We start from the raw sequence: 14,842 nt of genomic DNA on the forward strand, positions 1-14,842 counted from the left end.
GCACAAAGTCACGAAAACCTTACTTCAGCCTCTCAGATGCGGCACTGACCGACCTATCGTCTTGGGACCCAACAGTGCGCTTGGGTGCACCAGCCTCCTTAACGTTGGTGCCAGCTCCCTCCCGCCTCCTTCCCATCCCAGAGGGGCCCCTCGCCCTGGGCCGCACGTGCCTCTGGCAGCTCGAAGAAGCTGTCGGGGCTTGCAGGAGAGCGCGCAAACTGAAACCAAAACAGGCCTACCCGAGGAACGTCCGGGTGGGACTGCAGACCCGCGGGAGCACAGCGCCTGGGCCAGAGCCTGGGAGCCTGGGCTCCGCCCCGCGCTCCCCTGCACCCCTTCCCCACGCTGCTCCCCTCTTCCTAAGCGTCTCCCCCTCTCCCGGGGAGGAGAAGAAGGGGTGGGACCGGGCGGGCTCCGGGAAGGGGCCCTGGAGGAATGGATGGTGGCCGAAGGGCGGAGCAGGGGCGGGGCTCGCGGAGACTCCAAGGGGCGCCCCGGGCGTGAGGCACCCACTCTGGGAGCACAGAGAACTCAGGTAGTCGGGCTAGATGGCGGCGCGCAGCCTGGGCCGCGGCGTCGGGAGGCTGCTGGGCAGCCTGCGAGGGCTCTCGGGGCAGCCCGCGCGGCCGCTGTGTCGGGTGAGCGCGCCGCGCAGGGCGGCCTCGGGACCCTCGGGCAGCGCCCCCGCAGTTGCTGCAGCCTCACAGGCCGGCTCGTACCCCGCCCTGAGTGCACAGGCAGCCCGGGAGCCGGCCGCCTTCTGGGGGCCTCTGGCGCGGGACACTCTAGTGTGGGACACCCCCTACCACACCATCTGGGACTGCGACTTCAGCACTGGCAAGATCGGCTGGTTCCTGGGAGGCCAGTTAAACGTCTCTGGTGAGTGGGCTTCGGGAGACCCAGGACGCCCCCAACTCTTGCGTCCAGAGGGAACTGGGAGCCTCTCGCCTGCGGCAGCCGTCCCTGGGCTGCGCGGATCGCACCCCTGCAGGGGCCCCTCCTCCGGTATTCCGTCCGCCCCGCCAGCTCTAAGCAGTGGCTCCACGTTACCCCGTCCCTCATCCCATCCGGCCCCAGATCCACGTGCCCAGCTCGGGCCGGTGCCCGCGGGGACCCGGCGGCCGCATGGGACGCCCCGCTGCTGGCCTTGCTCGGCGCGGCTCCTCGCTCTGCTGACTCCAGTGTTGCGTTACCGGGTGCATAGCGCCGCTGAGCCAGAGCCGGCGGGGAGCCGCGGGCTACACCCGAGCGCCCTGGAGTCGGGACTTTCCCGTTGCTATACCTGGGTGGACGGAAAAACAAAGCGGTGGCGGTTGTCACTGGGGGCTGCGGTGCCCGGGGATCAGCCTGAGGACAAGCCCTGCCCACATAAACAAACAGAGCTGTGGCGGGCGACCTGGGGAGGAGGAAACCCGGCGTGGCAGCTGGAACCAGTTATTTCCTCGCTGCCGGCCTGGGGCCTGTGGGCGGGAAGGAAGTAACAGCGGCCTCCGGGTTCTCGTTCTCGGCCTCAGAGAACTGCACCCCAGCGACCCAGGGCCTGCTTTGGACCCGCAGGGTCTGAGGTTCCGGGAAACCGGCCCCAGCAGCCGCGGGTGGTCAGTGGTCTGAAACTTGCTGAGCAGAGGCCGCTGGGCTGGGGGTCGTACACCGCACCCTCGCCCCCACCTAAGGCGCTGACTGGGCAGCGAGGGGGAAGCCCTGAACTGCAGGCAGGGCTGGCCACGCAGGGTGGGTGCCAAGTGCAGGGTGGGCCCTGGATGCAGGGTGGGCCTGGGTGTGGGGTCTGCGGGGAGGGCCTGGCAGACACGGTGTTGATCAGAGGGATACAGGCCAGAAGGGTGGCCATAACCAGCTTGCTGGATTTGGGAGTGTTTAAGAAAGGACTTGAGGGTCTTTATGGCAGGGTCACCAGGGCCCCATTTTCTCCAGCTCCTCCTTCAGTTATCCCTGTCGTTCTGCCCTGCTAGCCCTCAGTGTCCACATTGTGAGGATGGGGGCAGTCATGCTCAGAGGTTAGGCTGAGTGCTGCAAGGTATGCAGCAGACCCAGCTCTTACTGGTGACCCATAGGCAGTAGCGATTTTAGTTTAACTTCAGATATAGCCATACAGTTGTAGGTAGTGTCTTGTAGTTATTTTTCAAAGAAATTGAAAGGAACTTTGGACCTCCCCCCAATATTGTATATTACTTTGCTGGTTTAATTAAAATGAGTCACTTACTAGATAAGTGTTTTCTTTAACCTTGAGTCAGTAGCAAGTACCCTCTAACTACTGGGAAAAAAAAACAAACCCTTTGGTTTGCAGAGTTGGTGCAATGTGCCCTTGAAGGGGACTAGAGCAGCTTGCCCAAGGACAGAAATGGAAAGTGACCTGCTCGGGACTTGTGAGGCCAAGGTCATGGGGAACATTCACAGTTGGCCTGTGCACAGTTGCAGCCCCACTCAGATAAGAGAGTGGGGCGGACCTCCTGGGGCCAACAGCAAGGACCTTCTGAACCTCGCTGGGTCAGGATCAGGGTGTGGTCAGCAAGCACTCTTCTGTCTCCTTTTCCTTCACTTATTTCTCCTGATAATATGGCCTTTACAGCTACCTTAGCCAGAAATTGAGCTTCAGAAAACTAACTTGAAAAACAGCTTTTCAGCAACTTTCTCCCCGGGATGTGCATGCCCACCTGTTCATGGGTCAGCAATATCTCTTTCCTTTGCCGGTGTCTGCAAACCATAGTGGGGACAGTATGAAAAAGGGCCAGGCCAGGCTATGACTCCTCTGGGAGCCCCTAGAAAGTCATGGGATAGGTGAGAACACTTTGGCCTGATCTGTCAGCTGTGTGTGATAAAGTCAGATGCCTTGTTCCAAAGGAATATCACTCTTGAAGAAAACTTCACCTCACCCCTTCAAGAATACCAGTGGTTCTCCACGCATGGTCCTCAGACCAGCAGCATCAGCATTACCTGAGAACTTTTGAGAAACACAAATTCTGGAGCCCATCCTGGATATCTAGAATGAGAAACCCTGGGTGGGACCTGACACCTGTGTTTATAATGAGCCCTTCAGGTGCTCTAGAGGACACTCGGGCTTGAGAACCACTGGTCTGTAGGCCTCAAAACAGGGCAGATGAAGGCACTTCTGAAACAGAATTGGGATTAGTGCCCGGCCATGGCCCTGTTAAACAAACAGTAAGCAAACAATGGGCTGTGGATGGTGCAACACCGTTTCGTGGCTCCAGGTGTCTTTAGAATCAGGACTCGGGTTGATTTCTTGCTTTTCCTGTACTGCACTTTGCATGTTTCCTCATCTGTAAAACAAGAGCAGTATGTAACTTAATTATGTCCTAGTTACTATCGATGCACATCAAACTACCCCTAAACTTAGTGGTACAAGATAACAACAATTTTATATTCCTTATAGTCCTGTGGGTCAGGACTTTGGACAGGGGCCAGATGGGGATGACTTGTGTCAAAGGGCGAAATTCCGACAAATTTAGTTTAAAGATCTTACTTCACTTTTTTCGTGATTATAGAATTGGGAAACACCTAATTCCATAAAACAGAATGAATGTTTGATGAGTTGAGCAGAGAAGGATGGTTTTATAGACAGAAGGGTCTGAAGAATGCAGACACAGAGAACAAAAAGTGGACTGGTTATTTCAAAGCTACTTTTGCTGTAAAGGTGAAAGTGGAAGGAGCTCCCTTATCACGCCAGCTTGTTTGGAGATTTAGCTATCTCTCACTTTCCTTGTTTCTTAGAAGGCTGGATAAACAACTTAGTTTCCATTTGGTGACACGGCACTTTAGCAAGAGTGACTCCATTTTTATGTGATCTATTGGGCCTGGTGCAGCTTAGTCCAGATAAGTGGCCTCCTATACATTTTATTTAACACTTGCTTCTGCTCCTCAATGTCTGAGGTTGGAGTCTTCTGCCTGTTTCGCACTCCCAAGTCTGGGGCCTGGTTTGGGACAACTTGCAGGCTGACTTCAGCCAGACCTGTGACCCAAAGCACCTCCTGGGGCTTGTCACAGCGTGGTGGCTGGGCCCAGGCAATGTCCGGCAACCAGAGGTCCAAGAGACCAGCACAGACACTATTAGGCATCTTCTGACCTGGGGAAGGGGACCTGACTCTTTGCACCTGTTTTGTTATCCATTAGAGTATCTATCAGCACACATATCCCAGGGCTGTTAGAATGAAATAAGAAAACGCTTGTAAGGCACTCAGCACTTTCTTAACACGTTATACATCCCCAATCACTGGCCATTTGTTATTTATTAATGAAGCATGTGGGGAGGCTGTGACCTTGTGCTTGGCCTTCAGCAGTGCTGCTGAGAGAGCTGAGCTTCATTTGAACTGGACCACATGAGCTTGCATCTGATCAGTCTGGGATAGGTGGGGAATAGGCTTTGGAGAGCATGCAGGTGGCTGAGGTGGCTTTCAAAACACCACAGTATCCTGCCCATCCCACAACTCTAATAGCCAGACGAGGTTATGGTGTCTGAGGCCCACCGGGCAGGATAGACAGAGTGTCTGTGCCCTTCTGTGACTTACTTCTGTTGTGTAAAACTGCCTTGCAGAAGGTTCTTTGGGGAGCCAGGTTCTAAAAGGGATTCTTTCCCACCTGTGAAATTTGGCTCTGTTCTTTGTAGGGCTCTGCAGCTGTTTTTGCCCTGTGGCATATCAACTCAAGATGTCAGGAAGTTGTAAATGCAGAACCAGAGGGTAATGACATGTGTTACTTTCAAAACACACAGCTAAGCTCTATTTTTTAAACCCCCAATTTTAAGTGATGTTTTTCAGTGTGTGTACTCTTAAGCAAGAGTATAAAAATCCTCTTTGTAACCAAGCATTGAGCACTGGGAAATTTCTTGGATGCTTTTTGGAGATTAATTGCAGGAATAGAGGCCCTTTTGCTGTAGTTCCTCTCTGTTGGCTGTAGTTTCCTCTCTGTGGCATGCCTCCAATAGTTCAGAAGGCAGGACACTGACGGCAGCAAGACGCTGTGTGCCTGTGCTTCATTTTCCTCCTAGTCACTCCAGTGATTCAAGTAACTTTTTAAAGGTTTTTCAGGTAACTCTACATGAAAAAGGAGCCCTAATCTTAGGAGGACGGTCCTCCCAAGGAATCCAAGTCCTCCCCAGCTGTCAGGGGCACAACTTATTTTAAATAACAGATGCTTTGGGAAAATTTTCCAAAACAATTTTTGTGACTGACGTAATATCTCAAAGCGTGCCAGGGAAGATTGCTATTAAAAGAAAGTCCATTGTGGGCCAGGGGCCGGGGCTCATGCCTGGAATCCCAGTACTTTGGGAGGCTGAGGTGAGCAGATCGCTTGAGCTCAGGAGTTTGTGACCAGCCTCGCAACATAGTGAGACCCCCATCTCTTAAAAAAAAAAAAATTAGCCAAGCATGGTGGTGCACACCTGTAGTCCCAATTACTTGGAAGGCTGAGGTGAGAGGATCCCTTGAGCCCAGGAGGTGGAGGTTGCAGTGAGCTGAGATCACGCCACTGCACTCCAGCCTGGGCAACAGAATGAGACCCTGTCTCCAAAAAGAAAAAGCCCATTGTGAATAGTAACTCCCTATTCAAATTGAATTTCCGTACGCTGGGTTCCACTTTCAGTTAGGGTGTGTGAGTGTGAGGGATGTATTTCAATAACCAACAAGAGTACTTGAAGATTCCTACATGTATGTCAGGTTTATAATGGAAATGCCAATACTCTTGTAATGCTTTTTAAACAAAATACCAAACCCCTGCTCCAGCCACGGGCATTGGCTGACTGCCTCCAGCTGTGTGAGGCCCTGGGCGTCTGTGAGTGCGATGGAGCGCCCTGGCGGGACGGCCCTCTGCTCTGCATGGGTTGTCGCATCCTCATGACACCAATGTGAAGCGGTTGGTGGTCCCATTGCACAAATGTGGAAATAAAGGCTCTAGTTCATGTACAGCAATGAATAATCCAGAAAATGCTCAATACCATAAAGCCCACATTCTAATGAGGAGGTGAACCATAAGTCAGGAAATGAGTAAGTCCACACTGGGCTGGGCAGGGAATTGTGATGTAATTCCCAACCCTGGTCCCCATGATAAAGGAATCTTAGGGACACGGTCCCTGCCCTTAGGGAGTGGCATCGTGTCCCATAGTGGGGACCACTGGACAGCATGGGGCAGTGTGAAATGGTGTGGGCCACTGACAGGGGAAGTACAGGTCATCATGTGCTGGGAAACTTGGGAAAGGTTGGAAATAGGAAGTGGAGTTTCAGCTATACCTTAAATTGCCATAGGTCCTTGCCCGTCTCTTTTTGGAAATGCTGAGAAATGGAATTTTCTTGTCCCACTGCCCAGTTCTTTGGGCAGATTTTTTAAAAATTTTCTTTTCCTCCTTCCTCTCTTCCCCTCTTCCTTCCTCCTTTCCGTCCTTCCTCACCTTCTTACCTTCTTCCTCCCCCTCCCTTCCGCCTTTTCATCCTGAAATTGAAGCACCAGCAGGAACCATAACTATGTGCGAAGAGCTATGTGCACATGGGTGTTAGGGCCACTGTCTCCCCAAACCCCGCATGGAGCTTTCTCCAGGTGCTTGTGTGGTCTGGGCATCAGCCATGGTGGCTAGAACAAAGACGGGGGAAGGGTTATTCTGTTTGTCTTCCTGGGGACACCTTGACTCCATCAGACCCACAGTCAGCAATAATCCAATGGCACCTAATCCTTCCAGTCCCACCCGGACCAAGGATCATTATACCCACTCCAAGGATTAGGAAATGGGGTTGGATTAAATGATACATGCATTGTCTGTGGTTAGTGAGTGGCTGGACAGGGGCTGGACTTTGGACCCTGAGTTTTTAGTGATGACTCCAGGCTGCTAGCCAGTGGCTCACGAGGCTGGCAAGTGTGTGTAATCACCCCTGTCCCAGAGGAAAAAGAAAACCACTGGAAATCTGGCATCTGCATAGAAAGTGGACGTGCATGTAGGTCCACGTGCACACATCGTCAGTCGGGTCCCAGGACCAGCAGCGGTTGCATCACTAGGATCTTGTTAGAAATGCAGAGGTGCAGAGCGGGGGCGGGGCACACCAGCTGCAGCTAACACACCCTCTGGGGATTTCTGATGCCATTCAAGGTTGAGAAGTGCCGATTTGGGCCCAAAAAGAGAGCGTCTTCTACTTGAGGGATGAAGCCACAAAGGCAAGGAGAGGACTGCTCCCTCCCTTGGGTGTGAGGGGACCACCTGTCGCCAGTTACACCCCAATAGGACCCTTTGGCTCGAGGACGCAAGTGGTCTGTTTCTCGGCTCTGTGCTCTGGACTAGGCTACCTAAACCTAGACCTGAGCAGGACACTCGGCCGGCGCCCTAGGGAGCGCAGCAGGCAGCGAGCATCTGGAAGAGTTGGGGGGTGCACAGGGTCCCGGACAGTGAGGTGCTCGGGAGAGTGAGTGCGTTGGGCTGAGACCTGCAGTGTGGGTGTGAGGAGGGCACAGCGCCCCAGGCAGGGAGAAGCCACAGCAAAGGCCCCAGGGCAGGCGAGCTCACCAGATGTGGCCTGGCCAGCAGGGACAGGCAGGTCATTGGGGCCTTGGCGGCCACTTTTTGAGCACCTTCTGCATGTGGTGAGGCTCCTGGGGGACACTGTGTTTGGGGCTCCGTTCTGATCTGCTGGACTCAGGCCACCTGTCAGTCCTGGAAAGATAGGGACACATGGCTTATCTCACGGGCCACCCAGCCGCACCTGGGTGCTGTCCATCCTGGGGCTGGCCTGCCCCTCTCCACCTTCCTTAGCTCTGCCTTCCTGCTTGGTATAAAATGGTGCAGGATGTCATGCTGGGCTGGGAGGCTGTGAGGGCCTGTTTGAAGTCAGGCAGTCACTCTCTCTGAGAGAAGTGTCCTGGTGCCCTGGCTGCTGTGGGAGCAGGTGAAGCGATGAGATGAATGCCAAGGCGAAGTGTCCAGCGTGGTTCCAGCCCTTCCTGCTTAGTCCTGGCTGGGGCCTTGGGCAGGTCACTGAGCCATTCAGAGGCATTTTCTCATCTACGCCTGGGCGGGCCACTCTTCTGGGGGGCTCCAGGGTCAAATTTGGAGTGGAGCAAGTGTGTCAGGCAGAGCTCTTCAGATATGAGAGTGGGTTCACATCTCCTGGGGCTTCTTATGAGGCTGGTTGGGACACAGCATGTCTGGGTGGGACTGACGGTTTGCATTTGTGACCAGCTCCCGGGGGGTATGGCGGGTGCAGACAATGTCTAACCTCAGCTGGGCATTCCCAGGCTTGTCATAGCTGCTCAGAGTCACTGGAGGTGACAGGCAGGCAGCAGGGTATAGGACCCTCTATGGAGGGATGATCTGCTGATTGTTCAGAAGCCAGAAGTCCATCGCTTTCATGTGAAATCTCTTGATTTGTAAATATTGGACTGGATTCGCACACACACGCCCGCACACCCTGGTCAGGGTGCTTAGCATATCTGTATGCCGGACTCAGCCTAGGGACCACGTTGGCTAATATCTGCTGTACCTGTGTTTTAATTTTCTCCCTGGCAGTTGTGTTGTTTTTCCATCTCCTTCAGGGTTTACATGTTCCTCTTGCCTGCCTGAATTGGCCTCACTATTCTTATCAATTGTTCTGTCTCCCCCGTCTGTAAGACCAAGCCTGATTCTTCCCTCCTCCCCTCTTCCCCCACTACTGGCAAAGCTTGCTTCCCTCCCACTTGTTGCATAGAGCAGTTCTCCACTGCCTGGTGAAGAATTGGACTGTTATCAGGTGACTTTGGAGTAGGATGGTGGGGCAGACTGTGGAGCCAATCTGCCTGCGTTGAATCCAGCTCCGCCTCTGTGTGACCTTGGGAGGGCAGGTTAACTTCTCAGGACCTCTGTTTTCCCATCCGTAATGGGAGATGCTGGTGGTGCCGGCGCGCTGTCTCCGTGGAGGCTCTTGTAGTAATTATTGTTTAAGCCCCAGGCTGCTCTTAACTTCCTAGGGTTTGCCTCCCCAGGGTAAATTCAGCTCCATTTCCCTGTTTGGACAAGTGTTATGAGCCTGCCACCACCGACCTTGTGTGTTTGGTCACTTTGCACGTTTCTTACGTTTGCATCTGTCTCCTGCACCCATGACAGGGGTTTCGAATCTGCCCTGGTATTTCCCTCAGTGCTCAGCATGGTGCCTTGATCAGGATTGGCAACCAGGACTGGTTGGATTAAACCATCTCAGGGTTGTATGCTCCTTCTCTTTGCTCCTAAGAGACTACCCAACACCCAGCAAAACATTGTGGGGTTAATGCTGCACTTGGCGTGACCACAGTGAACAGAGGTTAGTGTGCCCACTCCCCCAACACACACAGAGATGTCGGGTTCCTTGTGTAAATTCCGGTCTGCCACTGAGCCCCTTCTTAGTTTGTCTTCTTGTTTTTATTTTCTTCTATTTTGGGGGCATTTCTTCTCTTTTATTTTTCTGTTAATAGTAGTTCAAAGAACTTTCCTGTGTCTGTTGCTAGTATTAATAATTTTTTCCTGGCATCTGTCTTCATTTATTACATTTTTTGAGGTGTAATTTACAAACAGGATACAGGGGTGACCCTGAAAGACCAGGTGGGCAGGTGCTGCTGCCCCCAAAGCCAATCATGGGGCTCGTGTCCCTGCATACCCGGGGACCCACCGATGGGCCAGTGAGTGAAGAGAGCTGGCTCGAGGGTTGTCAGAAGGGGCTCAGCTTTGGAATCTAGTGAGTAGTGACCAGCCTGCTGGCGGAGGAGCCCGTGCTGCTAATCCTCAGTCTCACAGTGTGCCGGTGTGCCGCAGAGCTGACTGTTTCTGCCGGAGGGTCATGTGTGGGAGCTTGAGTAATGGAGAGGGAGGGAGCTGAGCCTTCTGCAAAACTAGGAGGACATTTCCCCATCATGAGCCACTTCTTGGAACAAGGCTGGTTTACTGGGTACTGGTGGAACACATGAGGGATTTGGGTCCTCATCCCTTCCTGCACCTTTAACCTTAGGGGCAAGACAGCACTGGGCAGATGGGAACTGCAGGAGCCAAGCCCTGAAACAGGAATGACCTGTTTGCACTGAGTGTTCTTTCCAACAGCTCAGGCTGCACTGCCCAGCCCTGGCTGCACATCAGAACCAACCATGGTGTCTTTGAGGCTTTGAAGGCCCAGGGCCCATTGGGTAGGGTCTCTAGGGGTGGCCCAGGAGATGCCAATATGCAGCCAGGGTTGGGTCCACTGGTGTGAAGCAACCACTTCAGAATATTTGCAGGACATCACCTTATACCTCTGAGATGACGTTTGTTCAGCGTTCTCCTTGCAAGGGGGTAGAAACATCATCACTGATGAGGACAGGGTCCCTGTCAGTGGGAGAAGAGAGAACCACAGCAAACTAGACCTCCACTCCAATCCCTCACCCTGGCCAAATTCTCACTCCAAAAGCACCAAGTGTAACATCTGCAAACCCTCTTTTTGTACAGTCAACTGCTTGGACCAGTATGTTCGGAAGTCCCCCGAGAGCGTTGCGTTGATCTGGGAGCGCGATGAGCCTGGAACGGAAGTGAGGATCACCTACAGGTACTGTGTGCCCTCGAATGTTCAAGGTGCAAGGGAGGCACCCAGCCCGGTCCTGTGTACTGAGTCTGGCTGTCAGGGAGGGGCTGTGTGAGTCTCAAGGAGTGCATTTTGGCTTCGCAAATGCTCTCTTATCCAGGAAAAGTAAACGTGAACGCAAGCAGAATGAAACATAGTAAAAGCTGGTCTAGCCTGCCTGGCCACACTCTCAGTGCCTTGTGAGGGTGGGACAATAAATAAAATTGTCTTTAGAAGAGTTATTTTGTTTTTAAGCTGATCTTTTTAGTCTCTGATTCCTTAAGCAGACTCTATGTGCCCAGCATGTTTCAGATGCTGTGTGCGTTGGGGGGTTTGCACTGGTCTTCCCCAAGCTGCTTCCTGTAAGAGCTGCTATGTCGGTGCAGCACCTTTGTTCTCCATGCAAACCCCCTTTGCCTGAGGCTTACCTTACCCTTACAGAGATGCCTCAGGCCCACTGTGCCCCTAAACTGTGAGTTCCTAAGTCCCCATCACACACAATCATCCAGCGTGATACTCTCCTGGGGGCAGCTCCAGGGTCTTCTTGTCCAATTACTTAGCAGGTCTTCACTGGGTGCCTTCGTGTCGATATGGGCTGGGGTATGTTGCAGTAACAAACAATCCCCAGGCACATGGCAGAGCACGGCTGGGTGGCCACTGTGAGCTGAATAGTCTGGAAGGCCTCTTGGAGGAGGCAATGTTTCAGCTGAGGTCCTATGGGCCAAGAGGAGCAGTCCTGAGGAGACAGGGGCAGACCTGGTCCAGGGGTCCCAGAAGTAGAAGGAAGGTGCATGTGGCTGGGACACGGGAGCGAGGGAACGTGGAGGAGGAGCATTCCGACAGGCAGGTCCACACTAGGCAGCCTGAGAGCAGTAGTCACTGCCCTGCCACTCGGGTGACCTGGGGGCGAAGGGGCACTTGTAGTTTCCTGTTTGTTTCTTGAACTCCAATTTTATCACAAACCTGCTAAAACTGCACTCACGCCAACTATTGGATGCAGACAAGTGATGCTAGTGGATCTGCTGCGGCTCCCAGTGGGCCCTGTCCTGCTTGTTCCTCCCCTCAGCCCCCAGGAGCCCTCAGGCATAGCCTCCACCAGCCTCGGCCAGGGCTCCTTTGCTGACCCGTCTCCCCACCGGTCAGACTTACAGCCTATATAGCATGCATTTCTTATCTCTAGTCCCTGGTTGCAGATGCCATGTGGCCCACAGGCCAGCAGCATTCTGCTGCCCGGGAGCCTCGGGCCCCAGTGGACAACTAAGCGGCCCCCGAGGTGGCCCCTGCACACTGGAGTGCAGGGGCTCTGAAGACCCAAGCTGCTGCAGCCGCCCCTCGCCATGGTGGGCCCAGCTCCATTTGCCTGTGAACAAATCCCCTTCTGAGAAGGAACTTGAGGCTGCTGCCCCGGCAGTTGTTCTTCAGTAAAAGATGAAATCCTTCTGTTGGGGGTCGGGGGCTAAGGAGCTGCGCCTGGAAGTCCGGCAGGGCGGGCCCAGCCATGGCACTCCCCGAAGGGCTGGTTTCCCTCCATCAGTCTCTCAGGTGTGCCTGATCCCTGGGGCAGGCGGGCCGTGTGCGATGCCCCCTCAGCTGGATGCCCGTGGGTGCACTGAGTGCATGCTAGGCAGCGGTTCGGTCTGTGAGTGGGGCTGGAGCCCTGTGGAGATGTGTGGTTAAACATAAACCATGTGAGAATTCTCAGGACTGCAGCCAGCCTGTGAAAACTAAGGACAGCTTCAGGTCCATGGCACTGAAATGGCCCTGGCAAAGTACTTATTACCCTGTCTCCAAAAATAAACAGGGGCCGGTCGCAGTGGCTCACGCCTATAATCCCAGCACTTTGGGACGGTGAGGTGGGCGGATCACTTGAGGTCAAGAGTTTGAGACCAACTTGGCCAACATGGTGAAACCCGTCTGTACTAAAAATACCAAAATTAGTTGGGTGTGGTGATGTGCGCCTGTAGTCCCAGCTACTTGGAAGGCTGAAGCAGGAGAACCGTTTGAACCCGGGAGGTGGATGTTGCAGTGAGCCAAGACTGTGCCACTGCACTCCATCCTGGGTGACAGAGCCAGACTCCATCTCAAAAAATAAATAAATAAATAAAAAAACAGACTTCTTCCAAAATGGTTTTGCAGACTTTAGCCAGGCTTAATACGAGGTGACCATTTCTGTATACTGTTTGAGTGAAAAGTGTTACCTGTAATTGCAGCTAGTATTTGAGGGATGTGAGTTCCTTATTGTCCTGGTCATGTTAAGTTTCTGATGTGAGGTTTTCTTCTTCCTTTCTCTGAGGGAAGCCCCCAGACATTGGTGCTGGTTGTCCTCCCAGCAGACATATCACTGCCACCGAACACAGTGCTTTCCTGCCCACGGGCCTCGTGCCACAGCCCTTAAGGTGCGTAGGAGGGTTGCAGGCCTCTTCGGCTGGAAGATCAATGTACAGACTAGCAGCCTGGGCCTGTTAAAGAAACCCCTTGGGACTGGTAGAGATTGGGATGCCGGTGGCAATGCAGGAAGCTTGCAGGCAGTGAGGAAGTCTGTGTGTTACAATCCCAGGTGAGCTGGCAAAGGAGACCTCCTGACTCTGACCCCCACCGTGACCTTAGGCACAGGTGACGCTGGGTCAGCACAGGCAGATGCAGCCCTGGGACGGGTGCCCATGGCCTTTACTCTGCAAGTGCAGGATTTGCAGTCCCTGCTTCCCCAGGTCCTCGGGGGTGCAGGGTCTGCAGAAAGAGGCACAATCTAGCTCTAGTTCAGTACCATCTTGCTGCTGGCCTGTGCCCTTGTGTGGCTCCCTAATATCCCCGGGTGTGACTTTCCCATCTGTACACCCAGGGTAATTGTCACAATGGAGATGACTGTAAAGTAGGCATAGGGAGATGACAGCTTGAACGCACTAGCAAGTAAGAATAGCCGTGATGATGATGTAGCTGCTATTTATTGAGTACTCACTGGATTCCAGAGCTGTTTTCAGCATTGTAACTGGGCAGCGACATTGGGCCTCGTGCTAGCTGGCTGCAGGGCTCTGGAAGGAGGAGCCCCTCCCCTGCCACGGGTTTACCCCGCTTCCTCCTTCATAACTGCAGCACTCACTTCCCACTGGGAGGTGAAGGGCTCAGCCTGGGACATCTGCACCCATCTCCCAGGGTAGTCTGCCACCCAATTCCAGGTCCCAGCTCCATTTCCAGCCTTCCTCTGCCCAGCGCTAGCTGAGGCAGCCCTTCTCCCCTGGTGAAGCAGCAGGCTGAAAGCCCAGAGCTGCCTGCCAGAGGCTGTGGGCTTTGTGGCCCTGAGGCTGTGGGGCCAGGCAGCACTCTGGGAGGGCAGCGGCTCTTTTTGGCTGTTTACCTGCACTTCTCCAGCAGGTGCCCATTTTATTTTATTTTTATTTATTTATTTTTGAGACAGGGGCTCAAAAATGTCACCCAGGCTGGAGTGTAGTGGTGCTGTCACAACTCACTGTAGCCTCAATCTCCTGGGCTCAAGTGATTCTTCTGCCTCAGCCTCCCGGTAGCTGGGACTACAGGTGTGTGCCACCAAGCCTGGCTAAGCTTTTTATTTTTTGTAGAGATGGGATCTCGCTATGCTGCCCAGGTGGGTCTGGAACTCCTGGGTTGGAGTGATCTGCCCACCATGGCCTCCCAAGTACTGGGATTCCAGGCATGAGCCAACGCACCCAGCCGGTGCCTGTTTTAGAAGACTGTCTTTCACACTGTAGTTCGCGTGGGCAGGTTCTAGAGACCCTTGGGGGTGGTCATGTGGAGAAATGCAAATTCCTCTCTTTCAGGAAAGCGGTGGCCCAGGTAGATGAACGAGGCTTTGAGATGGCTGCTGCCTAGCTGGTGTGTTTCTCCCTGCCTGGAGCCTGGAGTCTGGGGTCTGGGCCAGGAATTTCCAGGCTAGGGCTGGACTCCAGGTGCAGGAAGCAGCCTAAGGCCCTGTGCAGGTCCAGATCTTCTCAGTCAGCAGGGTGTGCCCCCACACAGAGGAGAGACCGGACTGTGGGTGCCAGGCTGGGGATGCCTGCAGAGGCTCCAAATCAGTGAACCTCTTCTCTGAGGGTGTCTGTAGGGGCGTGTGAACTTGAACTTGAATTTAAATGAGAGCATCTTAAGCCAGAGGACCAGGTTTTAGCTCTGGCTTGTCCTATGGCCTCAGACCCATCCCTCTGGGCTTTAGTGTCCTCATCTGTAAAAGGAGGGATTCGATGGCCCCAGTGTTCCAGCCCTGGCAGGCGTGCATGAAACACGGAGGGGCAGAACTGGGCCCTGAGTCTGCGAGGAAGCACAGTCAT

At 53.8% G+C, this 14,842-nt stretch overlaps 1 protein-coding gene across 2 annotated transcripts in view; it reads left to right on the top strand.

The window, feature by feature from the left end:
• Positions 1 to 468: 468 nt before the first annotated feature.
• ACSS1 (acyl-CoA synthetase short chain family member 1) overlaps positions 469 to 14,842 on the top strand; it is a 54,732-nt gene continuing 40,358 nt past the window's right edge. For both annotated transcript variants that reach the window (XM_010361642.2, XM_010361633.2), the window contains exons 1-2: positions 469 to 879; positions 10,433 to 10,529. In XM_010361642.2, coding sequence (XP_010359944.1) covers positions 549 to 879; positions 10,433 to 10,529 — 428 coding nt within the window. In that variant the 5' untranslated portion in view covers positions 469 to 548. The remainder of the gene's footprint in view (positions 880 to 10,432; positions 10,530 to 14,842) is intronic.

This window comes from Rhinopithecus roxellana, chromosome 13 (genome assembly GCF_007565055.1).
Source record: "Rhinopithecus roxellana isolate Shanxi Qingling chromosome 13, ASM756505v1, whole genome shotgun sequence".
Taxonomy (NCBI): Eukaryota; Metazoa; Chordata; class Mammalia; order Primates; family Cercopithecidae; genus Rhinopithecus; species Rhinopithecus roxellana.